This window comes from Mus caroli, chromosome 12, assembly GCF_900094665.2.
Source record: "Mus caroli chromosome 12, CAROLI_EIJ_v1.1, whole genome shotgun sequence".
NCBI classification, from domain to species: domain Eukaryota; kingdom Metazoa; phylum Chordata; class Mammalia; order Rodentia; family Muridae; genus Mus; species Mus caroli.
In genome coordinates this window covers 99,331,313-99,358,591 of record NC_034581.1, presented here as the reverse complement: position 1 = coordinate 99,358,591, position 27,279 = coordinate 99,331,313, and the positions used below count along the sequence as shown (strand labels likewise).

At 50.6% G+C, this 27,279-nt stretch overlaps 1 protein-coding gene and 1 long non-coding RNA gene across 5 annotated transcripts in view; one reads left to right on the top strand and one right to left on the bottom strand.

Moving 5' to 3' along the window:
• Positions 1–1,011: 1,011 nt before the first annotated feature.
• LOC110306952 lies at positions 1,012–10,742 on the bottom strand. Of its 2 annotated transcripts, XR_002379335.2 has the most exons (4): positions 9,030–10,742; positions 7,786–7,872; positions 5,301–5,487; positions 1,012–3,782 (listed from the first exon to the last, which is right to left on the bottom strand). It is a non-coding gene; the product is annotated as an uncharacterized LOC110306952 (long non-coding RNA). The 2 variants fall into 2 exon arrangements; XR_003838413.1 differs by having other exon boundaries at positions 7,786–10,742.
• Positions 10,743–11,309: 567 nt separating this feature from the next.
• The window catches only part of Clmn (calmin), a 98,839-nt gene continuing 82,869 nt past the window's right edge, over positions 11,310–27,279 (top strand). For 2 of the 3 annotated variants that reach the window (XM_021178585.2, XM_021178587.2), the window contains exon 1: positions 11,361–11,496. In XM_021178585.2, the coding sequence (XP_021034244.1) occupies positions 11,415–11,496 (82 nt within the window). In that variant the 5' untranslated portion in view covers positions 11,361–11,414. Of the gene's footprint in view, positions 11,497–27,279 lie in introns of all 3 variants that reach the window. The other variant, XM_021178586.1, reaches the window with a different exon arrangement.

Below are 27,279 nucleotides of genomic sequence, written 5' to 3'. Positions count from 1 at the left end.
ACACGTGTGTGCCTCCAGGCAGCAAAGGCAGGTTCCAGCAGTAGGCGTGGCAGGACGAATGAGCCGGTAGCTCCACCCTTGAGCAAGCAAGTTCCAGGCTGGGGGAAGGGAGGCCACATTCTCTGAAGGGGAAGTGTGGGGATATCTGGGCTGCTGGGTGTCCTGTGCACCCACCCCATTCCTGGAAAGCCAGTCTTTAACTACACAAGCAGGCTCTTCTACCCTCAGCTGGAGACCCTTCCATACTCCAGATCCTCAGTCCTTGGTTCCTTCTACTCACAGCTCTGGCTTCCTTCCCACCCCTAGCGCCGCCTCCTCCCCTCCCCCTCCCAGTGTCACGGTGGCTCAGATGCCACACCTTTATTTGCTGCCTCGTTGTCCTGAGTGTGTGTGTCACCTTGTGTCACCACTGAGCGCCCAGCAGCCCTCTAAGAAAGCACAGGGACTGGGGGATGGATTCTGCTATGAAATCCACGGGCCATGAGGTCAGCGATGCTCAGGGATCACATTTGTCCCATGTCCTGTCAAGGATCAAGTGGAAGCTGAGACTCCCCAATCTGTCTGCACACTGTAGTGAGACCATGTGGCCATGGAGTGAGGGTTCCATTCTTTTGGGAGAAGTGGGTTCTGAAAAGGGCCCTGCTGCTAGAGGTGTGCCACCCATGGTGTCCCTTGTGGATGGGGATGCTGGAGGGTGGAGCCTGACTTCAGGATCAAAGGCTGACAGCCTGCCTCCTTCTTTGCCAAAGGGGTTCTGCAATGATCTGGCCCCAGGGCAGGTGATGTTCCCATGGACAGGTCTTCCCAAAAGGGTTATTTTTATAAAAGAAAATAAGCCTGTTCTTAAAACAGGGAGCAACAAACCACACAGGCCGCTTTGGATTTCAGATCAGCGCCAGTCACTGCTATCTCTGTTACTGACCCTCCCCTGTCTCCCTAAGCCCCTCCTCCCTCCCATCCTCTTCCAGCTTCCTGCTAAGGATAGTAAATGACCCCAAGGATAGAGGAACTGGTTAGAGAAGAGAGCCAACTCCCAAGTTCGGGGGAGAGGGAAAGCAGGCAGGCTTCCCACATAACCCGCAGTGACTCGTGCCAACTTACTCCAACTTTACCACCAAGCTATGGTCCAAACTGCTGGAGGTGGATGGTGCCTGGTTACCTCTGACCCACATTCTAGGGCAAGCCCTAAAGTGAGGCAAATACACCCTTGCTAACCTGCACCAGGAAGGTTTGGCTAATTAGAAAAGGACTTTTCATCAGTGGGTTCAAAAATACCTCAAAAATGTGGCTGGCTACTGAGACACAATGGAGCATCCTGCAGGCCCTGCACCTGCCCCTGGAGGGGGGCACCCAGTCACAGCTGCCCCAGGCCATAGCCACTGCAGAACTGAGGTTGCTGGACCTAACCCTAGACGCCTCAGGAGCCCTTCCCACCAGGGATCCTGCCTTGCACTTGCCTCTGAGTGACATTAGACTGTCATACAAGCAGAGTGGAGTGTCCTTGTGTGCCTTGTTGTGTGTAGGGAGCTGCTCTGCACACTATGTGCATTGACTGCCTCTAGAACTCATTGTGACTCCCTTTCACATGGGCAGAAGTCCAGGGCTGTCTAAAGTGTCACAGGAAGGAGGCAGCAGGGCTGGGATCTGAATCTGTACCAGCTGGCAGTTACAGCCTGAGTCCCACACTCAATCTGGTCTCCTTCCTGCCACTGAGGGGCCTGGACAGCTGACCTATGTCTTGTCCTGCCGACTTCCTCCCTGGGTGCTAACTCTGTCTGGATGGGGCCCTCCAGTCTGACACCGTAGTTCATGTGCATCGTGTGCATTCCAACAGAATCTCGAGTTAACGAGCATTGTTCTTGATCACTTTCTTCATGGGTGTGTTTGTTTTGCGGCCACAGCTGACTGATACAATCCTTTTAGGAAAAGGGCTCCCTGAAGAAATGGGAGGCTGGTCTAGATGAGAACGACCAAAAGGAGTTCACCAAAGAAAGTCAAGAGAAGATGCACTCCAGGCGGAGGAAGGAGTGAGTGAATGCGACAGCCCATTAGTAGGTGGAACCTCACTGTTGCTCTTAATAGTGTCTTAAATGTTCGGTTTGATTTACCAGTGAAGAATCGGGAGCCAGATACTGGGGTGAAGAGAAAGCACCCAGCTGACCTTCCTCGTCAGCCAGCATCCCAAAAGGAAAAAGCTGTCCTTCTCCACACCAAACTCAAAACCCTTCAAACTGAATGTCCCTCCCTTCTACTTCCTGTGTGTCTCACTATTCATCCTCCTGACTTCCTCTTACTCTGTCCGGTTTTCCTATGTCCACTCCCTGTCAGCTGGTTGCTTACGTCACCTCTTCATCTATGTTGACTTTAATCTCATTTACAGTAAGCATGAAGCTCTTTGATTAAAGGGGTGAGCTAGGGATAGACACACAAGCTTGGGGTTCACAGTGTGACCAAAAAGCCTGTGACACAGCACTCCCTTCTTTATCACTAATTTGAACATCCACCCCTAAAATGGATAGACTGGTCTGTTAGAACTACCCACTCTAAAGTGTGTGACCAGACTCAGGTCAGAAACCACACACATCCAGTCCTCAGGGGTTGCCCTTATGTGCCTTCCTCTCTGCCTCTGAGGAAGATCTTCACCTTGGCCTCTGTTACATTCCATCACCAGCATCGGGACTTTTTAGCCAACAGAACCCTACAGCTCACACCTCTGTGTCATCTGGATTCTTTTGCTTCATGGTGTGGTCGTGTCTGATCCGTGTCTTCCCTCCTCCTTGATAAACATGATTCTGTGATGTATCTGTTCTCTTCCCAGGATAGTGTGAAACCACTAGGACTGGAACCCAGAGCTTCACGCATGCTCAGCAAGTACTCTATAGTATAAACCACATCTCCAGCCCTCTCAAAGATCCGAGGGAGTCTCTGAAGAGTTTGTATGTAAGCAGCTCTTTTGAGGAACTAACAGGAGCAGGTAACCTAGGGGAACCGAGTGGGTGAAGATGAGGGGTCATCCATGGTAGGGACTGTAGACACACCAAAGTGGACCGGAAGCAACCGTTTCTAATGATGGTTTAAGATCACTTGCTAGGGAGGAGGTTGGAAGCCATCAAGGGAACGGACACAGATAGTTGGTGATAGAGGGAGGGGGAAGACGTATCAGCAGCTGGGACAGGGGACTCTGGAGAGCAGGGCTGGGTTCTGGGTTCTAGGACTTCACGATGTATCTAGCACTTTAAAGCATACACATGTTTTCCTCTGTGATATCAAGAGTCTCTTATGCAGTTCCAGTGATTCCTAAGTCTGAAGCCCTCCACAGCTCCATTGGGCTGGATGGACATGGGCCCTGGAACAAGGCTTCTCTTCTCCTGTGTCTGTCTGTCTCCCAACTCAGTTGCTCTAGCTGCTGGGTGGTGGGGTATGCTTTCATTTCTACACAGTATGCAGGCTCACACTGATGAATGAACGGTAACTGACTTCATCCAGGAGGCATTTGGAGTGCAGGCTGCCAGACTTCTTCTGAGTGGCCTCAGAAGGGCATCACAGCTGCCATAGTTGTCTTCTCAGGCAAGCCATGAAACCCAGCCCAGGTCCAGAGGAGTGCAGGGATGGCCACATCCCAGGAGGAGCAGGGTGAAGATGGAGGTGGGAAAGCTGACAGGTCAGGTCATGGTGGGACAGATAACAGGCCAGGAGTCATTACATCAAGTGGCTGGGACTTGCTACTGGCTTAACAGCTTCTTCCTTTGCCCTAAAGGAATCTACATGCAAATCCATTTGTACTGCAAGGAACAGAGTCACATGTCACATAAGGACTTGTTGGTTAACAACAAACTACATGTTCATTGATGGTCCCTTAGGAATCTAGCCCCCAGTGATGTCACAGCTGGTTTAGTCTGTGCGGATGCACAGTAAGACAAAAATGCCAATAATGTCCTCGCCAGCATGCAGGCAGTATCCCTTCCTTGTGCCATGCACAAACACACCTCCCACAAAGGTCCTACTGAGGTGTCTTAATGATGAGAAGCTATTTGGGGATCCTTGGGCATCAGATTTGGGGACCCCCCCTTGGATCAATACAGAGTTCTTTGTTCCTGACCTGGAAGTGAGCTTGCCCTATTGGTCTTAAAGAGCTAAGGTCAGAAGTCAGCAAAAGTGCTCCCTAGAGAGGGATTCTGCCTTAAACAGCTCCAAGTGGGAGCTGCTGAGCTCAAAGCTACCATAGACAGGACATGAAGCTCAGGGGAGCTCCTGCACCCAGGTCCTGGGCTTCAGTCTCTGCGCCCCAGTGACTCTGGGGACACTGTGAAACTTTTCTGGCCTTAGTTTCCTCATGTCTAACATCGAGACGCTGACAGTTCCTCTCCAGAGGAGTTGCTGAGAAGAGTGAGTGAATGAGGTTATAAATGCTCTTGGCTGGGTCCTTGCCAGCAGGAAGGACTAAACGCCAGCCGCACAGGTAGACAATAGACGTACAATAAAACTAGAAATGGCTTCTCCCATCAGAGAATGTAAGCTTCAGGGACAAGCCCAGGAGGTTTATGGGTATCTTTTCTGGGATTCTCAGCAGAAAAACTTGCTTGAGATTTCAAAATGCCAAAAAAAAAAAAAAAAAAACCGGGCATGGTGGCATATGCCTTACTCGGGAGGCAGAGGCAGGCAGATTTCTGAGTTTGAGGCCAGCTTGGTCTACAAAGTGAGTTCCAGGACAGCCAGGGCTATACAGAGAAACCCTTTAACCCTGTCTTAAAACAAACAAACAAACAAACAAACAAACAAAACAAAAAGATGTCCATTGCTGCAATCTCATTGCAAACACTCGAGGGTGTGGGCGTTTCCCTCTGTAAAGTTTTTAAAGCGCCCTCTTTTCCACATTACCGTCACTAGTATCTCCCTCTTTGTGGTGGTGATGAGGGTGAGGGTTATCATTAGTTTTTCTGGAAAATGCACACTCCTTAAATGGAGTTTTTATAGCTACCAAAAAAAAATTAACTGCTCCATCCCCAGGGAAGCCGCCTTTGACTGTTCAAAACTGGGAGCAATGAAGGGTTTTATTTGTGGAAACTGGGGCATCCGGTACAATCTACCTAGGGAAGCAGAATTTTTTTTAAACCACCCACCAACACCTCTGCATACCAAAATAATTAATAAAATCTTAGGGAATTCATTAATCTCACATATTATAGGCAATCTCCTAACGTCAGGGGAACCTTATCTTCTAGATGTGGTTGGCTTTGAGCCTTTGAAGCGACCTGGGTCTCAGTGACGAACCATCTGAAGATAAACATCCGAGTTCATACCCCAACAGGCAGAGACCGTGAGCAGAGGGCAGAAGTCAAGAGAGGCTAAGAAGTGGCTTGGGATTACACAGCCAACACAGAGCCGGGGCAGGAGAAAGCGCCTTTCTGTTGCTGTGCGTCCCCTGTGTCCTCTGGCCTGTTGCTTGCTCATGGAAGAGGCCCCCGCTTTGCCTTGGGCTCCTTGGCTCTGTGAGGATCAGGAGTTAGTAATTAATAAGGCTTAAACGCCATTTGTTTGTGTATGCACACCACTGATATTTCTTGACCTATTTAACATAACAACAGTTATGTTAGGCGATATAAAATAGCCCAACTTTCAAGGCATTTTCCAGGAGTTTGGAGTAAAGTGGGTGCTACAGTTTGAACCTAAGTGTCTCGCAGTGGTGTTCAGGTAAAAGTGTAGCACTTACCACCCAGGGGCTGCAAATCTTTAGGTGGGAGAGTCTACTGACGACTATTCAGGTCCCTGAGAGCCTGTCGTTGAAAGGGCTGGGGACTTTAGCCACTTGCTCTTCTTCACACTCCAGCTCCTGTGGTGATTGGTTTTAACTGGTTTTGTTTGGCCCTGTACAACTACCATGATGCATTGCATTGCCCAAAGCAGCAGGCCAACCAGAGACTGAGACCTCCAAACTGTGAGCTCAACCAAACCTTTTTTTTCTCCCAAAGCTGATGAGCTCTGATAGTTGGTAGAGTAACAGAAAGGTGACTAACACAGTGGCAATGACAGGCAGAGAACGCTAGAAGCAGAGGTATAGAGATGTGGAGCTACGGGATTCCCTAGCCAAGCACACAGGGCTGTCAAATCTTCCATCTAAATAGTTCAAGAATCTATTTCCTTTGTTTGATGGAGGCTGCCACCCACTTGCTAGGTCGCCTGCTTCATATCTGTCATCTTCCACAGCATGGCTACTAGGGCCAGGAAGAGCCCTTTGTTTAATGCCCACCCCAAAGGCTTCTATCTCAGTAGTGAGGTTAAACTGAGGAGACCACCATACCAGACACAAGGCCTGGCCACAGGGGAGATACTCAACCAAGGTCTGTTGAATGAATGAAGCCAGGGGTATTTATCGCACAGTGCAGCCTGGTGACATCATATTGCAGACCCCTGGCTAGGAAATGTCTTTTTTTTAAAACAATAACCACTAGCCCAATGGCTGCAATCTGCTAACTTTGAGATTTTTATCATTTAAAATTTGTAAAGTTTTATTCAGTTTTTTTTTTAATTTTTGAAATATTTCTGCCAATGTTCAGGCTGGACGTGTCTGAGGAAGGGATACCCTCTCTTGGCACTGGTGCCTGCTTCTCCACGGGGTGCGCTTTGCCATGAGAGCTAAGCAAACATGTCTTGATTGCCATATGTTGTTATGCAACCATGGCTGGCCTCAAACTCTTAGTCCTTCTGTCAGTCTCTGGAATTCTGGGATTACAGGCTCTCTAATTACTCATCTGGCTTCCTGGAGGTTTTAGCATTCTGATTAGTATAGAGATTTTGATTGAGATAAGAATTTTAAACTGCTGGGCATGGTGGCACACACCTTTAATCCCAGCACTTGGGAGGCAGAGGCAAGCGGATTTCTGAGTTGGAGGCCAGCCTGGTCTACAAAGTGAGTTTCAGGTCAGCCAGGGCTATACAGAGAAACCCTGTCTCAAAAATTTTTTTTAAAAACTATATAAGCATGCATATACATACATATATATCACCAAGTGTTAGTGTGGCCTATGGCCCAGGTCTTTCTCTAGTCACACTGGAGAACACTGTCAGTCAAGAGTGAGCGTATAGGACAAAGGGCTCTGTTTGGAACCTGGGGCAGGCTGTTAATAGACTTAAGCTCCTCTAACAAGGATTTCTACCTCTTTGGCCTCTGGCATCCCTTCTGAGCTGACAAAGGCTGTCTACACATAAGAGGACACTGTGGTTTGGGTGAGAAGTGACTGGAAGGCTCATGAGTTAAAGGCATGGTCCCTGCTGGTGGGCTTTGGTGAGGTGGTTGGATCTCGAGGGCTGTGATGGAATCAATCAATCGATCCCTTGATGCAACTGATCCCTTGAAGGATTCATAATATGGTGGCCTCCTTGGAGGTGGTTGGAAGAGAGGAATGAGACCAGGAGGAAGTGAGTCACCAAGGACATGGCCTCCTTCCTGGAGGCCCTTCCTCTTCCTAGATGTCATTATCTGAATAGCTTTTTTTCTACCATGATGCTCTAAGGCTCACAGCCACCGAGCCAGATGACCGTGGAAACCTGCAAACCCATGAGCCTAAATAAACCCTTCCACCCAAGTTCTGCTCGGGCATTTTGTCACAACAATGAAGAAGATAGGGAAGTGGCTGTCTCCAGAGAGGGCAGCTTCCCTTCACTTGGGCTCCTCCCACCTCTCCCAGTGGGGTTACACAGGAACACTGGGGTTACCTTATCCTTTTGTGTTTGGAATCCACATGACAGTCATGTAGGCTGGACCACAGAAGGAAACCTGTACCTCACCTTGCTGCCTGCATCCATCAGTCCCCAGAAGCAGGGGCCAGGAAGGTCACTCGCTGGGCCAGATCAACTGGAAATCCTTGTGCGGGCCTGGGAAGGAGGCTGGAGTCAGTGCCGTCTAAGCACTCTGCCATCCTCCCAAGTCTTTCCCTTCGGGAGAAAGCCAGTTTTAAACAATGACCAAGATTCTGGAAGATCTGGGAAACATCTAGAAAAATCAGTTGCTGGGAACTTCCAGGAAGCCAAGCCTGTAGGCAGAGTACTTTTCCTTCCCCAAAATGTCTGAGAGAGAGAGAGAGAGAGAGAGAGAGACAGAGAGAGAGAGACAGAGAGACAGAGAGAGAGACAGAGAGAGACAGAGAGAGAGTTTTCTGTTCAATCATGCGATAGGCCAAATGCCCAGTTTTCCCTGAAGTCCACACCCTCCAGAAGGCTGGACGTGCCTGAGGAAGGGATAACCCTCTCTTGGCACTGGTGCCTGCTTCTCCACGGGGTGCACTTTGCCATGAGAGCTAAGCAAACATGTCTTGATTGCCTTCTCAGAAGCTTGCTTGGACCCGGTCGTGAAGGCCAGCTGTTGGTCACAGCAGTCCTCTGCTTTCCAAGCTTACAATAAGGGCCATTCATGTGTGTGGTACTTGAGACCTTCCTCTGTGCCAGGCACCGTGCTTCAGGGTCAAGTGTAGAAAATGGCTAAGACTCGGCTGTGTTCTTTAGGACCTCATGGGTGATTGAGGAAAAGCCATTAAGGAAATGTTATGCTCATGCTGTGTAGATGTGGGCCAGCAGGGTTCAGGAGTGCATACCAAATAGCGCCAGGTTGGCACCAGTCAGTCACCCAGCAGGCCAGGGTGATGATGGAGAAGGCTCTTGAGGTGAGTGGGATTCAGGAGGTGTAAACTGAGAAAGGGAGGAGCGGGGATGGTGTCACAGGGGACGAGTTAGGTAAAGGCCTGGAGGTGACATGTCTATCGGTCCATGTTCTGTTTCTGTGACTAACAAATGGGAGCTTTGTGCCATTTTGAAGGGGCTTAAAGTGCATGTGGCATAGCCACGGTCGCGACGAGGCTCCTGGCAATCTCTCACTGCAGTGGTGACATCATGGTGGGTTTGAGTGACAGGGAGAGACCGCCCACAAACCAGGAAGCAAGGGAGCTGGAGGGATCACCCTTGGTGGTGCTGGGTTTGGAATCTAGGACCTTGTGCATAGCAGGTAAGTGCTACAACCCTCTGATACCCCAGCTTACTTGTTCTGTGGTAACTTGGTCTTGTGACAACAGCTGGGGTCCCACGAGAACGACTTTAATTCCTTCTGAGACCTAAGACCTCTCAGGAGGTCACACTTCTTAGGGTCTCATAGCCTCTTGAAATCACCATGTTGGCTGGGCAGGCTTCCAAACATGAATCCAAGAGGGACAGAGCACACCAGACCACAAGCCCTGGGGATAGCTAGGACCTGCAGCAACTTGTAGCAATAGATCGAAGTGGAGAACTATGATTGACAGGTGAGGGTATAAGCCCAAGGACCAATGAGAGAGGCCAGGTGTGCTCCCAACGCCCTTAGAGGTCCTGTAGGAGATCCTATTCATTCAGTGACAATCCAGGTGCTGTTAGGGGTCAGCTTCACAGTGAGTTCTGGCTCCCAGGCCATTTGGAAAACCACCTAAAATTCCTTGCATTTTGATTCAAAGAAACATCAGATTTACAGTTGGTGTTTAATCAGCAGTGACTCAGGCCTCCTTCCCCGTCATTCCCAAGAATAGGCATCACAGATAGCCTGTCCTTTCTGATCATTTTCAACCACATACTGTTTTGAGTCAAGTTCTCTATTTGGCCATCTCACGATGGAGACAACGAAGCTGACTTTCTCAGCACTTGGCTTTGTGAAGGAAATGATTTTCAACCCACAGCAAAGATAGAAATCGAATTTAAGTGGGACGCCTTGTTGAGGAGAGGTGAGACCATGCATGTTAACTGGAGCTGGCTCTATAGTGTAACTATGAATCCAGGCAGGGACAGAGTGGTCTAGTGAGAGCCTCAGACACCCATGATCTGCACTGAGGCTACTCTGCTGGGTGGATGCCTGGTCCCGGGGGTTAGATTTTGGGGGGTTGGGGAGGTGGGTCTCTCCCCCCTTTAGTCTCAGCTTCAGGGTCAGGCTTTATGGGACCCTTGGTGATGTTGCCTCCACCCTGGCTCCTTGCCCCCAGCTGACAATGTCCCCCTTTCTGAAGATCACTTTGATCTGGGATTGTCATCTCAGCTGGGCTAAACACAAATGACTTAAGGGTCTCTCATTGCCCCCCAGGGCCTGCTTCTCCCAGGAGACATGTCTGTGGCCTTCATCTTTGCTTGCTCATTGCTGGGCTTTCCACAGACATGGCAATGGTCAGCAGGCCTCGGTGAGTCTCCACACTCAGAGAGCTCTGCACACTTTCTCCCTCTGGGCATTCATCCTACCAATGGCATACTTCGTTTTCTTGTAGGTAGAATCTGAACAGAGAGCCAGACACTGGGACTTGTGGACCCCTAAGTCATTCCTCACTTTAGACAAACTCCCAGATTTTCTGCTGGCTAACCGATAAAGGAGCCCTGGCTGCAAGTACACAGGCCCCGTGGATCCCCAAACAAGATAAGCTCCAGAACTCTCAGGTTAAAAGACCCAGGGGCCCAGAGTGGGAACCACAAAGGCCTGTTCTGTCTCAGGTATCGCAGGATGACCTTAAACTCATCCAGGTAGCTGTGAATGACCTTGAACTTCTCCCGCTGCCTCCATCTCCAGAGTGCTAGGACCACAGATTGTGCAAATACTCCCTTTATGTTGCACATGGGATCAAACCCAAGGCTTCCTGCGTGCGAGGCAAGCAGGAAACCACCTGAGCCATTGCCCAGCCTGTCCTTGGGGTTTCGATAAAACACCAGATTTCTTATGGCCAAGACCCCAAAGGTACCCATTTCTGGGAGGGTTTCTCCCAACAGCTGGAGAGAACCGGAAGTGGCCTTTACTCTTAAACCAAGAAAGGATCCCCCTCCCACTCCCGCTGCCCCCAACTCCTGCTCTACAGGAAACTCCATCTCCACATCACTTAGCCCATCACTCACTTTCCATGGTCCTGGGATCAGAGATGGACAGGGTTTAGCTGCCTTTAGCAGGGAGATGATCCAGGCATAGGAGGGGTTCCTACTGCGACCAGAAGGGACAGGATAGGGAAGGGGCAGACATCCTGGACCAGCTCTAGGGGCACCCTGGCTTGCGTCACCAGGCCCACCCCCTCAAGACATCACAATCTATGGGCTGCGACCCCCCTGCGCCTCATCATTGTGCGTTTGCGACCAAACAATCCAACCAACACCCACCCTGCGGGTGGGGGAGGGAAAAAAAGGAAAAAAAAAAAAAGGACTGTCCTGAGGCCGGCTCCTCCCGCCCCGCCCCGCCCTCTTCCCTCCCGCCCGGGGCCCCCGCCCCCGCCGGGCAGTGAGCGCGCGCCGGGCGCCCCGCTCCGCCGCCCGCGCCCGCCCGCCAGCCCGTCCGCCCGCGGCGGGGCCGGCCCTTCGCCCGCCCACCAGCCCCGCGCTCACCGCCCACCGCTCGCTGCCCGCCGCCCGCCGCCCCGGCCCGCCGCGCGCGCTCCATGGCTGCTCAGGAGTGGGACTGGTTCCAGCGCGAGGAGCTCATCGGGCAGATCAGCGACATCCGTGTGCAAAACCTGCAAGGTACCGCGGCCCTGGCCTCCCCGGAGGGCCCGTATCCACCAAGCGTGGGCCCCGCTGGGTCCCCCGTGCGCCCCGGAGCCGGTGTGGCTGGCCTGCGCCGGGTTTGCAGAGCTCAGGGGGTGGGGCGGTGCGTGGGCGTGTGTGTGTGTGTGTGTGTGTGTGTGTGCACGCGTGTGCGTGTGGGCACGCGCGCGTGTGCACCCCATTCCCAGCAGGGGACCCTCATCCCCCTCCTACCTCCTCCGGTAGTTTAGAGAAGTTTGTACGTGGAGTCTTGGGGGCGGTGGCCCAGGTCAGGGCCAGGAGAAAGTGCCACTGTGTGTGCTGTGTGCGCACAAGCCAGACTTGAAGCACTTCCGAAGTATCTATGGGGCTGGGGACCTGGAGTGGGGCACAGCGTCAGTCCCGAGAGGCTCTGGATGATGGGGGCACGCTGAGGACTGCAGTGAACTGAGTGAGGTTCAGTAGACCTTCTCTACCCAGCCCACAGACTGGGGAGGGGCTGGAACTAAACCCCCTTGCCTGAGGCGGTTGACAAGATGAAAGAGAAACTCCTGGTGGCCCGTGTGTCAGACTTGGGCTCTGTGGTTCTGCCACCTATGACTATGAAGTATCTTTCAAAAGAAAGTATTGGGTGTGGAAACTTAACAAACGAGAGAGAGAGAGAGAGAGAGAGAGAGAGAGAGAGAGAGAGAGAGATCTTAAGGAAAAGAGACCCACCCCTCCCACTCGCAAAAGGCATTGCTCTCAAGCCCTGTGGGTGGAGTGTGTTTCGAGCCCCCTCTCTCCTATGGGAGCTTTGCAGAATTGGACAAAAATCCACTTCCGGCCTCCTCACCCACCTGGCCCCGTGCACAGGTGAGGCTGGGTTAGCCACTTCCCCTACTGACTTGGGGCTGAAGAAGAGTCCAAGGTTGAATTCGCCAGGATCCAACTGGGAGGTCTGGACAGAGGTGGGGCAGGAGGATTGTGGGTGTCCCTTTTGCCAGCAGGGCAGGGAGCCCCTGCGGGGGGGTGGGGGAAGAGTCTAGATTAAACATTACACCTGAGAGAGTGTTTTCTGGGAGCTCACGTGGCCCTCTCCAACTGAGGTTTGGCAAGGACAGTGCAGGGTGGCAGAGGTGACCTGAAAAGGAGCCAGCGGGCGGCACAGGGAGTGGGCACTGCACTGGCAGCTCTGGATTCTGCTACTGTACAGCTACTGTGATTTGTGTCAAAGGAGGAGGTTCAGAGCTGCAGTGATGGAGAGAGCTTGGGTTTGGTTTGGGGTGGGCAGCATACCATTGCTGATATGGTATCTGGTTGGGGCTGTCAGATCTGGTGTGTCTCATGTACCTTAGGCAATCATGAGGCATTTTAATGAGCACATACTATCTGTCACAGACAATTATTCTTGTAGGATCAGGTCCCCTCGTAGAGCTCAGTTATTGTAAAGGAACAGGCGGCGAAGTGAGGCAGAGAGATGGGACTACACAGCATGATTTGCGATGGTTCTTGAAGGGCTGGGGTGTGTGTGTGTGTGTGTCTCAGCTCCTCGCTTTGAGGTGACCACACTTTCAGGCAAAATATCAGTTATAATTTGAACAGCAATGGATTCTGTTAGTAAGAGGCCAACTTCAAATCATGTATTTCAAATGTCATATGTATTACACACATGTATGACACAGACTGACTTTAAACGTAAGCTTAGCATGCTTTTAGTTGTGGGTACACCTCAGGTAATTGCTACCTACATAAAGATTCCCAGATCCCTCACCTTCCTTCCCAGTCAGTAACCTCACCCGCCCATCACCAAGGCAACCTTTATTCTGAGCCTGATCCTTATCCTCATCTTTGTTTTTAGTTCACGTAGGTTCAATTTGTCTCTGGACCCCATTACAGTTGAATGGTGCAGTTCAATGTGTTCTCTTGATGTGGCCCTTTTTGATCAACTTGATGTTAGATCCATCCACACAGTCTTTACTATAGCTATAGTTCCTTTTAACTGCTGAGTACTATTCCGCTGAATGGATATACCACCATTCTATTCTCTAGTCATCTGAGGAAGGACCTTTGGGTTGTAACAGCTTGGGCAAAGTCAGCTGTGTTTTGTGGGGTGATCATTAGTTCTGTGCAGTTGTTGAGTGGGACTTGTCTGCTTTGCCTGGCATAGCTGAGATAAAGCAAGAATGGAGTTCAGGCCAGGGGGATCTTGTCTTCTATTTCTCTGTTTCTCTGTCTGGACTAGGAGCCTAGCAGAGATATTCTCTTTTTTGTTCCTGTGGTATTGAGAAGGTCTCAACCAAAAGTCCAAGTCCGGAAATCATTCTACATTGATCTCAGAGCATCTGCTGAGCCAGCTGGTGGATGTCAGAGGCCCAGATATTGTTTGGATGAGCAGTTGGGGGCCCTGGCTTGCCTGAGTTTAGGTGGGCTGTGGGTAGGCGTGGCCAGCAGAGCCTGGCTCAGGGTTTGATTTATAAGGTTGTGACTGCCCTGGGTACAGGTGGCCACAGTGTCTTGGTGATCACACTTGGTGGAGGCAGTGGGACTTCAAGGGTCTGCAATCAAAGGGATGGAGGCTCCTGGTACCATTCGCAGGCAGCTCCTACTGTTGGTCTAACAAGGCTGATTGGAGTCTTCTGTTCCTGGCACAAGGTGGTTCTGGGGTCAGCAGTGAAGGCAGACTGAGGTTAGGCCCTGCAGGCTGCCTTTCAGAGAGCAGCTTGAAGTTAGCTGGTCCTTCTTCCCCGGGTGTTCATGTGTTTATTAGGAAGCATGTTGTCTCACAATGTCCGTACATTCCACCTCTGCCTCTGTCCCCCTGGCCTGTAGGGTTCTAGAATCCAGGCTGTGATTGTGATATGAAAACCTTCTCCAGAGGAACACTGGGGTGGAGGGAAGCCAGATGGGCTGCGTGAAAAACCCAGCCTCCCTCCGTGGGGGGCGGGGGGCATTCCTCCATTAACAGCCACACAGCAGATGAGGCTGTCAGACAGGAGCCCACGATGGCCATCGAGCAGTTTGTCACCAAGGTTCTCTGGTGCAGCATGGCATCCCTTGGCACAGACTCCCTGTGAAAACTTACAGGGTCCCTTGCAAGGGAGTGAGGGTGGCTCTGGCTGTTGATCTTTTCACAGAGGAGAAAATGACCCTCGGGAGGAAGTTCCAAGCATAGGCTCCCTGACCCCGAGTGTCTGCAGAGCCGTGGCAGGTGGTATAGAGGTTAGAGGTGGCCAGGCGCCTCCTCCCAGCTGACTGCTGAGTGTCCCGACGACAGTGTTGCTGGCCTCTCCTCTTTGCTCCAGAGTCCAGATGAGGAGTGACCCACTCTGGACCAGGGCTGCGGAGCCAGGGTTTGAGTGGGCTCCTGCTCATTAGGAGCCTGGCAGCTCTCTCCCAATCCCCGGGTTTTCTGTTTTGCGTGGTGAGGTGGGGCAGGCACATTGAACCTTTTAGAACACCATTTCAGGCATCAGGACAATCAGGGCTCAGTTCCCTGATGCAGCTGTAGGGTGGTCATCTCTGTTTTGGGGCTGTGTCCTCTTCTGCTACCTTAAGGACTTGATGTCATTGTTTCTAGCCTGATTTTTCTAGAACAGCTTGGCGTAGACTCACCTCTCAGAGGGGGCTCGGTGAGGTGGTTGGGACAGACACCAGGCTGTCACATCCCTCCTCTGAGGGGTACTCAGCAGCATCATTGCCATTGCCTGAGTCCTGCTGACTGGTCTCTGACAGGCACTGCCACCTTTAGTCAGAACCGCCCCCAAGGTCATGTGACTTGCAAGTCTAGCCGGTATTTGAACCCAGGTGAGGCTGAGGGCAAGCAACCTATGGGTATAAGCACACAGGTAGAGAGGATGTTAACCTCATTGATGATGGCTGTGAAGGTCCCAAGTGGGCCTTTGAACTTGGACTTTGACCATAGACTTGACTTCGTTTGTTCTCTATAGGGCATTGTTTGTATGTTCCAGAAGGATTCGTGCTTGTCTCTGTTACTGCTTCCTCCTCTTCCTCCTCCTCTTCCTCTTCCTCCTCCTCCTCCTCAGTGGCCTGGGCCCAGGCTCTGGCTCTTCTGAGCTTGCTTGGGCTTCTTAATGGCTTTTTTAGGCTCTGGCCTAGCTTTCCCTCCTCAGATCCACCCACCATCCAGCCACCCCACTGTGTCCCTGCTAAGCCCTCCAGGGAGTTCATGGACTACAGCAGGGCTTCCTGACCTGGTAGTGGCATCAGGGACCTGATGTTGGTATAACTTTTCCTGAGGAGACAGGAAGAAACATCTCTTCACCCACATAAGATGCCAACAACAAGCCAAAGGAACAATTCCATTCATGTCGAGCTTTGTGGGACAGTGAGTTTATTGGGCTCATTCTCAGAAGTAGGGGTGAGCTATTATAGGACTGGGGGTGACCCTAAAATAGCTACATCACTATAAAGTTGTCCCCCCACTTACATGGGTGACAACTCATGAAAGCTGGAGTCCCCATTCAAGTTGACATTTTACCTCCTATTTACTCTAACACTTCCTGAGACCACGTGCTCACTGGGATTAGAGGTGGGACATGGGAGAAGGGTGACCTGCATGTCGGGGATGCCCACAGGAGAATGCCCGCAGGTCCTGTCTTGTGAAATGTGGTTATGATGTCTGACTAAGATAATAGTGGTCTGCAAAGAGGACAACATCCCACAACATGGGTAGCTGCTAGGTCTACCCCTGGAAGAGTGGTGCCAAAGCCTATGGATGAGAAAAAGGCTGGGTTGGCCTGGCAGGCTGGTGTGGCGCCCCCAGCAGACCACAAAGAGTCTGGTATGGGGTCGCCAGCTGTGGTCTGCTGGAGGTACCATACCAACCTCCTCACCCCTAGTTACTTACCTCCCTTCTCCCCCTAGAGCCCACTCTCTGCTCTGCTCATCTACCCAAGTCTAGATGGTCTGTGCTCTGGGACCAGGCCAGAGAGGGAAGAGCCCAGAAAGGGCCTTTCTCTATCCCCACTCCCTGAATCCACACCCCCCCGCCCCCACCCCGGCTGTCAGCACAGTTAGTACCCTGGAAGGTTCCATTTAAAAACCAGGAGAAAATCAGATGTAGATTTTTTGTCCCTAGAGGGCTGCCTTGCTGGGTCACTAGCACTGGGGCTGTGTGCTTGTTTCCCAGGCATGAATCTTGGTGTGGATGTTTTGGGTCTTCAGTCAGACCCCAGGCCCTAAGTCATCTCTGGTTTGCAGGTAAAAGCTCACCATCTGGGAAAGGTCTTTCTTGGGGCATTTTCTTGTGTGGTTGGGGAACACAGCCTGGCCTGTGAGGTTGATGGTCAGCGTTGAGGCTCTGATACTGTGGCTAACGTACCGTGGGACCCAGGGAAATAAATCTTTTGCCTGCAATTTCTCAGCTTTTTGCCTTGGTAAAGTAGGAATTGGCTTACTGGGAGCTCTGAGTTACCCCTGGAAGGTGGTGTCAAGAGAGGTTGGGCCTAGGCATTGTTTATCTGCCTAAAGCCATTTGCATTCTGGCCTGTGGTACACGGGGCGTGGGCTGCCCACGTGTGGTTCTGGGCTCCACGCAGCTCTGTTGGCTGGGTTCCTGGATTCTTTTCACATTCAAGTGCCAGAGATTCATTTCCACCCTGAGACCCAGCAGAAAAGGCTGCAGTTCTCGGGTTTTCTATAGAAAAGGCACACAGCAGTAAATGGTAGGCATTCTTGATTTGCCCTGGCTGGCTTTGTGATGAAGGCAAAAGGAGACTCCTGCCTATCTGTGTACCCAGAAACCAGAGGGGGCAGAACTCATCTTGAAAATGGAGTTGTACATAGCTAGAGGCAAGCCCTCCCCTGTGGGTTGGTAACTGACCTATGAAGAGGATTGAACCCAGGATGCTGGCAGCCAGAGGGGCCTGTCCTCCTCAGAACAGCCAAGCTGCCTACTGGCACCATAACTGCCTGGGGAAGGAAAACACGGGACCAGATCAGCCATTCTAGGGAAGTGCCTCTTGCCCAAGAGGCCTGGCTTTCATGAAGTGCCCTGTTGGCCTGTAGAACACTATGGCATTTTATATTTTATTGGAACAGCAGAGCTCCGGGCAAAATCCTGCCCAACAGGTCATAGGTTACGCCTACCCTGTGTCTGAAGGGAAGAAGAAAAATAAAGCGATTGTCTTTATAATGGTCGCGCCATTAAAAGTGAACTCCCGTTCCCATAGAAACCTACTTTCACGTCCCTTGGTGTCTTTTGAAAAAAGAAAATACTGGTAGATTCTGTCTGTCATAGAAGGAAGTACAAGCAGCCTTTGGGGAGTCTGAGGGTTTTTTCCTCTTTATTGGTGTGTTTGCTTTTCTGTGATTAATTTTCTCCTCACCGAGTGGTCAGTCCTAAACTTTAGCCATAGGTTACATTTGGCCTGCTGCTCATTTTATAAATAAAGTGGTTTTGTTTGTTTATTTGTTTGTTTTTTGTTTTTGTTTTTGTATGTAGCTATACCCATTCATTTGGATATTATCCATGGCTGGGTACGGAAGAAGGCACCCAGAAGGCCATGTATACCACTTGGTCAGGTGCAGAAAAAGAGTCAAGTTGGGGAATGTAGAAACAGTAAAATTCAAGAGAGAGAGAGAGGGTGTGTGTGGCCTGTGCGAGAGAGAGAGAGAGAGAGAGAGAGAGAGAGAGAGAGAGAGAGGATTTGTATGTTATATATCTCCAATTTAGTTGCTAGTCATGACCGTTGTTAGATAAATGTTTTTCCAAGTCATTGCTCCACCTTGGACACGACCCACCAAGCTGTCCCAGGGACTCCCATCTGAGGAACACGCTAGCCACACCCGTCTTCTCCTCACTGATGCACAGCAGATTTGGTCTAGAAGCAGTTCAGGGTGAGGCCTTGATGTCATGCTAACACTTATGGCATATGCAGTCACCTTTCTTCTAAAGCAGGGCGGACACTCAGGGATCCAAGGAGGCCAATCAGCTGTGTGAGGTAGCTAGCCTTCCCCGGGAGACGAAAAGGACAAGCTCTGTCCAGCATCGGCAGGAGTCGAAGACTTCCGGTCGGAACCATGGCAACTGGCGAACTTCCTGTAGGATGGTGGAGGACTGTAGTTTTGAAAGCCAGACTCTGCGTGACAAGTGGGAGTCGCTAGTAGGGCCGTAACAACTGGCCTCTTCCTCAGAATGGCTGTGACTTGTTGCAGGAGACCCCAAGAAAGGCTTGTTGACTGTTGACATTCCCTCCTAGGAAGCGGGGAGGGTGGTCAGTGGACACTCGCTTGAGGTTCCGGCTCCTCTATCCTGCAGCTTTGGGGTAACCCTCACATAAAGCCATTGGTTCCTCACATTGGAAGTTTGAGATTGTCGTTTGGTTTGTTCTTGGGACTTCATAAGCAGGTTAGGCTCTTGTATCCATCTCCCCAGGGAAGGAGTTTTCCTAACTGGATGAGCGTAGAGTGCTCGTGGGTAAAGCTGTCCATCCATTCTTACCCCAGAACTGACGACATGTCTGGCATGCGTTCTGTTGCCTGCTGTACAATGGGTTTACCCATCTGAGGCCAAGTCCAGAGCTGGGGTTGAAAGGCAGGGATCTAGGCAGTGGACTCAGGAGCCCACTTGATATCCTCCTTGTGATTGCCCTAGAGCCCGGGGCTTCTTGGAGATGATTACCTGAAATGCTTGACAATGAGTAAAAGCTGAAAGAGGAGTTGGGGGCATTTGGAAGCCCTGGTCAAAAGCCACTTCTGCAGCGCGCCGGGTGGAATTGGATAGAGCCCCGATGACGTCACACCCCACTCCTGCTGTTCCCTCCTGGGGGGTGGGGCAGCCAGGGGGTGGTTCTCATGCAGCTGGAGCCTTTGCCACTTTATAGTCTTCTCTTTTTAAGACTATTTTAATCGTCTCCTATGCTGTGACATACTTAGAAGGCAGAGTTCTGAGCACCTGGTTAGGATCTGGGGCAGCAGGTGGAGAGGGGCTCAGAGATGATCTGGTTTGCTGGGGAAGAACCTGAATGTAATGACATCATCCCTGCTTCCTTCTTCACCTAGGGCACGCCAGCCCTGGACCTGGAGCCAAACCTACTTGGGCCACACCTCTGTGCACCTCGTACGATCTGTAGTTTGGCCACCAGGCCAGATTCAGCCCTGCAACCTTACCCTCTGGACATATCTATGCCACCAGCCACTCTCCTTCCCAGGGAAAAGCTCGTTCCTTGGATAAAGTGGACCCCAGTGTTTCTCATGCTCACCTTCCCAGAGGGAAGTGCTAGAATGTGTACAGAAACTGTTGTAACTGCAGGCCGTGTCGGACAAAGTAAGCCTGACCCAGAAGGGCAAACATTGAACGTTCTCTGTCATCTGTGCAATCTAGAATTAAAAATCTATTTCACACACACACTCACACTCACTCACTCACACACACACACACACACACCAGACACATATACATGCACACATCACACATACACTCGCACTCACACACATTTACACACACACACACTACATTCACACTCACACACTCTCATACACACTCCAGACACACTCATACACACATACACACACCTCACACTCACACACACATACACACAACACACACACATTCACACACTCACACCAGACACACACACACACATATATACATCAGACACATTCACATACACATACCACACACACACTCATACACACCACACACACTCATACACACCACACACACTCATACACACACCAGACACACGCTCATATACATACACCACACACACATATATGCACACTACACTTGCACACACCACACACTCACACAGACACACACACACTTACAAAGATACACACACTCACACAGACACACACACTCACACTTACGCAGACACACAGACACAGACACGCACACACACACACACACACACACACACACACCATGACAGTAGGAGAGAAGGTATCCAGGAAAAGGAAGGTAACCAGCAAGATTTGGGGAGTGAGGGCAAGAGAGGGAAATAGGTATGAATAGCATCAAAGTACTCAATAAGCCTATATAGAAATATGGTGAATCCCATCACTTTTATGCAATGAATATACAATATTTTAAAAAGTTCCCAGTCTAGACATGTAAGTTGCAAGGGACTTCACTCCCAGAAAATGACATTTGACCTTGTTTTGTGTGGGAGTCTAGCCGAATGGCCACACAAGTATTTCCAGGCTCACCTCCCTGCCTCCATGCCTCCTCCCCTCCGTTTAGAGCAGAGGTCAGCTTGTTTTACTGCCGTCTCCATGGAGAGTTTATGGTGCTGTTCATGACCATTGCTAAGCACACTTTGCTTTTGTCTCTGTGGTATTTGCTAAAGCAGGGATGTACACGGAGATGATGAGATACCAGAAAAGCAGGTCTTTGGTTGTCAGGCTGACTTAGGGACTATCTAGCCAGAGTTAGAGAAGACGGCTTGAGGCTCTGTGGTGATCTGTTTGATGTTCCATGCAGGCTGTGTGTGGGGTGGCGTCCTAATCAGGTTTGTCAGCTTGACAAGATCACATAGCCTAGAGTCATCTGAGAGGAAAGCCTCCTTGGAGGAAATGCTTGGGTCAGATTGGCCTGTGGGCAAGTCTGAGGAGAGTTATCTTGACTGATAATTGATGTGGGAGGGTCCTGTCCACTGTGGGCGGCACCATCCCTAGGCAGGTGGTTCTGGGCTGTGTAAGAAAGCTAAGCACACGAGCTGGAGTGATTCAGCAAGTGGATTCCTCCGTGGGATTCTCTGCTCCATGATGGTTATTACCTGTACCTGAGAGATAGAGATTCCACCACTGAAGGACCAAGCAAGACCGGAGGGTTGGCTTCTGGGCTTTTTGAGTGCAGGAATCAGAAATCAGAGTGAAGTCTGCAAAGATGAGGCTAGGGTGGAGGCTCTAAGAGGAGGCTGGAACTGGGGTTGGGGAGGAAGTATGGAGACTTGGCCATGTATCAAGGACCAGCTGATCAAATAGCAAATGATACTGGGCAAGAAGTCACCACCTTGGGCAGGCTTGTCACCTGCCTTTTGGGACTGGACAAAGCTCATTGTCACTTATACACTGGTAACTCCAACTAACAAGACAGAAGGCCAAGCTCTCAGCCTATAGTTCCTGACTGGTAATCACGGGGCAGCTGAGAAGTGTCAGGACAGGGCTCCTAGTTTAAGAAGTTGACGAATATGATGCTTATAGACTGAATGATGGTTGAAGTGACTAGAGGTGGCCATGGGAACTGTCCTTTACTCTGTATCCTGGACTGTGTGATGGTGATGACAGATTATAAAGCGTTCAGTGTCTTCTATTTAGGTAATTTCATTCTGATGTCACCCTCTGAGGTTGGTGTTATGGCCCCACTGTACAGATACATACACTGAGGCCAGTGTAGAAGAGAACGTCTGTCTAATCTGAACTTGCTCCGAAACAAACCCCCACACACTTAACAAATCCAAGCTGAGGGCCTTGGGCACAGACAGCCCACGGTCGCCTGGTGATGGCCTCACAGGAGCACACATACCATGAGATACCTCACTCTGCTAGGAAATGAAGAGGAGCAGAGGGTGTCAGCATGAGTCACAGGTGAGACGGCCCAGGTCAGCACGGCTGCCCTTGGATCTGTCTTGGCGGTGGTGGCTTCCAGTTGTTTTCTGGAAGCTGTGCCAGGCTCGGCACCAGAGTGCTGTGTTCACACCTGAGCTGGGCACTAGAGTGCTGTGTTCACACCTGAGCGTATGAAAGGAGGAGTTGAAGGGAGAATCAATCCCTGGGCTTCGACAGACCTGTGTGTGAGCCTATTGATGCTGGGTGAAAGGGGACACTCATCCCCAGGTCTCCTGTCTGTTAGAACATCATGAGGCCTCATGCCTTCCCCCCTTTTCCTTTCCTCTCAGCCCCTCCCCTGTTTGCCCTTTCCTTGGACAATTCCTCTTAAAATTGTTTTTTTAAGCTGATGCGTTTGATGATTCGTTTGTCACCGAATCAGATGCTTGCATGCCTTAATCTTGACGCCTTTAGTCTTATGCTCTGACTCCTATGAAATGTAAGCATGCACAGCTCTCTGCTCCTGCTCTTTGGCCCTCAACCCTTACTTCCTGATCTAGTTCCAACACACTTTGGGGGATCTCAGTGTTCTCATAGGTCTGTGCTGCTCAAAGCTTAGTCTGTTGGAAGGCTTGGCCTCCTTTGCCTCCTGTTCTGCCTTTTGCATTCTTGGGAGTTTAGATATTGCTGTTGATCTTGTTGCTAACTTAAGGGTTTATGTATTTAATCCCAAACTCTTTCTGTATTGGATGGCTGTTTTGGGTGGTTGGGACATCAGGTGAATTCTGTCTCTTGGTTCTGACTTCTTGGGTAAATCCAGGTGCTCCGTCTGCTCGAGTCTGGGCTTGTTGCCCTCCATGCCTGGGATCTGGCTGTCGTCTGGGCTGTCAGTTAAACCTCACCATGTGTTCCTTCCCCTTCCACTGCTTCTTGCCTTCTGATGGTGCCAACTTGTGGGTTACTGGCACACATCTTTGCTGAGAGTGGGTACCAGGGTGGTGTGTTGTCTGAGAACTCGAACTGGGAAAATGGGTCTCCTCTTGTCTAATTCTTTTTTTTTTTTTTTTTTTTTTTTTTTTTTTTTTGATTTTTCGAGACAGGGTTTCTCTGTGTAGCCCTGGCTGTCCTGGAACTCACTCTGTAGACCAGGCTGGCCTGGAACTCAGAAATCCGCCTGCCTCTGCCTCCCAAGTGCTGGGATTAAAGGNGTGCGCCACCACTGCCCGGCACCTCTTGTCTAATTCTTGATTGCTGCATTAGTTGAGTGTCATGTTCGAGACTGGCAGTCCCTTCCTCTGGGCCACTGAAGCTCTTCACAGTCAAGAGCCCCTTCAAGGGCTCCCTGATGCTGGCTTCTTCCTGTCTCTTTCGTCGAATAGTTTCTGAATTCTTCCTGTCTGAGACTGTCTTTCAGTTCTGGAACATTTCCTCTAACTCCACCATTACAATTTCTATTCTTCTGTTTTCTCTGACCTTCCAGAACTCTATTTAGATAGTGGCTCGGGGAGACTTTCGTCGCTAATTTTCTTATCTTTATTATTTTCCATCCCTGTATTCTGAGAGATTTCATCCACTTCTAATTCTATATTTTATCTATTGCATTTTTAATTTGCCGGAGCTATTGTAGAGCGGAAACCTGCTCTCCCATACTGCCCAGGATGGTGGGAGATCTCAAAAGGCAGCCCACTCAGGGGACTGGAACCCAACACTGGTGGTTTGGGGAAAAGTTCGTGGATGCCACCTTTGTTCTCCAGACACTTTGTGTGGCGTGGGAAGCATTGCACTGGACGTGTGTACCTACCTCAAGAGCCACAGTGATTTCGGAGTCCTGGAGGCAAAGGGCCTGCAGGCAGGCTTGTTCCACCTGCATCCCAAGGCCCAGTTAACCCAGAATCTTGCTAAGAAGCTGGCACAGCACAGAGTCGTAAATGTACCAGAGTCATTTTGAGATTTACGGTTCTTGAATATGAACTTTGTAGACGCCAGTGTTGTGTTGCAATATCGACAGACAGCCACCGAGGCTGGTGGGAAACTCAGCAAGTGAGTGTCCTGGAGACTTAACTTCGGACAATGCTACAAGTTTGGTCCTTAGGTATTCCCTTTTGATGGTTTTGCAGGCTGCTGATTACCAGGGGGAATTGGCAGCATTGCTGGGAGCCTGTTAGCCACTTCGAAAGGCTTTCCTCAGTCATACTCTATCTCACCTGGTGGCTGGTGTCCCAAATCCCAAGTCAGGAAGAGTTTCTGCAGCAAGAAACTGAGTACTTAACCACCAGGCTCCTCCTTCCCCAAGGCTTTCACCCACCCACCAGTGGGCTACAAGCCCCGCCCAGCTTGGCAGTCAGCGTTTTTGATTGGACAACAGTATAGGCTAGTTGCTGTCCTAACTAGGAGCCTGAGCACGGTGTATCTGAAAGCTTGATGTCAGCAGAGCCTTTGTTTAGGTTCTGTGTCGTTGGATGCTGGCTCCTTGACCATTTTTATAAATCTGTCCTAGCCTGAAGCCGTCAGCTTTCTGGCGCCAAGCTTTTAAACAATCTTTGCTTCTGGTGAGATGATAGTTAATTGCCTGGCCTTCGCCAGACTCCAGCCGCCAGGTTGACCTTAGCTTGTTCCCTAAATGCTTGCGGGGTTCAGGTCAGCTGCAAGCAGGACTGTGGAAGTGGCCTTTGGCGGTTCCAGGAAAGAACAAATCAATGTGTGGTCCTTCCGCGCAGCTCGAAGGAGGCCTTTGATTTTGCAACCTTGGCTGCTTAAACACGGTTGATCAATCGGGGTGGGAGTGAGGGGCAGGGGTGGGAATCAAAACAAAATCCGGCAACAAGAGAGACAAGCAAGGAAGGGCAGCCTGTGCTTGCCGGAGTCGGGCTTGAAGACAGCCTGTGGTTAGAGTTTGCTTCCTGTGCGTGGTAGCTGCTCCCGTGTGCTGGTCTCTTCTATCTGTGATGTGTGAGATTAGCAACTTGAGTGTCCCCCTGGGGGCTGTTAGGGGATGCAGTGAGGTTGCTAGGCCTTTTGAGTCAAGGTTTGTTTTTTCTTTACAGTTTATTTAAAATAAATTGTGTGCAGTGGTAGTAGCTGGGGAGATAGTTAGTTGGGGGAATACTTGCCAAGGACCTGAGCTCAGTCCCCAGAAACCATGGTTAAAAAACAAACAAACAAAAGCAAAGCAAACAAACCCAAACAGCCGAGTGGGATCCAGCATGCCTGTAAGCACTGGAGAGGCAGAGGCTGCATCTATAGTGCTCATTGGATCTATAGGGCTCCTTGGCCATCCAGCTGAGCCTACTTGGTGGGTTTCAGGTTAGTGAGAGACCTTGTGTGTCGACTTGTTAAGCCATTGGAAGGACTCAGTGTCTCTGGTCTCCACATTCACATACATTCACATGTGCATATGCACCTGCACCCATACAAACATGCACACACATATGCATGTAACAATAACAGGGGGGGGGGCATTTCATCCTTCCTGTCGGTGTGCTTGTCATTGTTTTCACAGGGGCTCAGCTGGATGAGCCGAGGGACTTATGCACCCAGGCAGTGTTTGGGGTTTGTGCCATATCACCTCAGACTTAGGTCACTTGATGACTAGCACCGAGTGTCTAATTGAAGCCCGAGTCATTTGGGGTAGAGGAGATACTAGGGCTGAAGCATGGGGAAGGTGCCCTGTGACAGGACCCTGTGTCAGGTGGGCATGGGCAGAGGTGGTTTCCGGAGGAGTGAGGGGCCGTGAGACAGTAAGGTGCAGGTGTAGGTGTATGCTCCAGAGATGAGTAAGAGGTGGCCCGCCCAGCCCAGGACAGAGGGAGACTGAGGGTGTGATCGTGAATAAGGCTGTAGACTTTTGGCCACTGTCGCTCCTATAGCCATTTCCTCCATGTGCGAGTGCTGTCCGGGGTGCTACCGGCTCCAGAACAGGGAGGGTTTCCGGGAGTGACCTGTCCTTAAGTGAGTGTATGGAATAGTAGTCGTGTTTCCACCAGAACCCCTTGAGCATCCCAGTGGAGAGGGGACCATCCGCTTGAGAGCCCCCCATGGAGAGGCTGCATCTTTTTGCCCCTTATTCAAAAGGCTCTTTGATGTGAGGGTCCAGCTTTGAGGTCCCTGGTAAGTCAACAGATGATGTCACAGATACCATGAATCGGGTCCATTATAGCTCAGGGTTCTCCAGTCATGGGAAGGATCCAAGAGAGGGCATGCTGCTGCTGCCACCACCCCCTTGGATGACACCGTGGAACATTACATAATGTGCCAGATGCACATGATGCAAGTTTTCTCTGCTTTTCAAAACACAGACTGTTTTCAAGTCAACCCGGCCAGAGTCCTCCTGCTCTTGAAATGACTTTATTATAACACACATGTTCATTGATGTCTGCCTTGTGGCAGCACACTCAGGACCATAAAGGTAGGGAAGGACTTGGCTGTCTTGAGATATACAACAGCAGTGGCAGCTATAGACTTGACTGTAGGGTCCCTAACTAGAGCCCTATGTCTGCTGTTTTTAGGTTGAAATGGGAAGAGTGAATGGGAGTTGCTGGAAAGAAAGGGGTCCGCTTGCCTGCGGCTAAAGCTGATGGCAGTGAGCCTTGTGGACCAGACCTTAAGGCTGCCTTGGGAGTGTAGAGTCCTATGTCTTACCATGCCCCAGAAGCTGAGGCAGAGGCAATGGAGTTCCCCACATGGGAGCAACGGCCCAGGCTTTCGGCCATTATCTGTGCACTCAGAAATGGAGATCCACTTCCTTCCATATAGACTTTGCTAGGAAGAGGCTCTCCTAGACACAAACACATGGAACACAGGTTAACTCAGATGTGATCATACAAAACTGGGGTGGCTTAATGCTTTGAGGTACAAGAGTACTGTGGCCATGTTTGTTTGCCTGATGTGATATCGTCTCTTAATACCCACCTCCCCAGTGAATTCTAGGCAGCTCTGTCCCCTAGACGGGAAAGAACATCTCTTAGGCATCTGGGTTGGGGATGGAGAGAGCGAAGGGAGGCTGACAGAACATTTGTCACCACATTGCTGTGGCTGCCGCTGAGCATACGTGATTTTATATTGGGAACACTGGGGCATGTTTTATACTTAATTCTCCAAGTAGTGAGGTGCATGGAGAGTGGAGGTGCCACGAAGTCTGGTTCAAGGACCAGGGTCTCGTGGCTTTTATAGCAGGGTCAAGTGTGACTGCAGGTGCATCTCAGAAACCCATGCTCTCTCCACGGAGCCACAACCATCCCCTACAGACACTAGGGTTGATTCTATGCGTAGCAAGCTGGTGGCACTGGC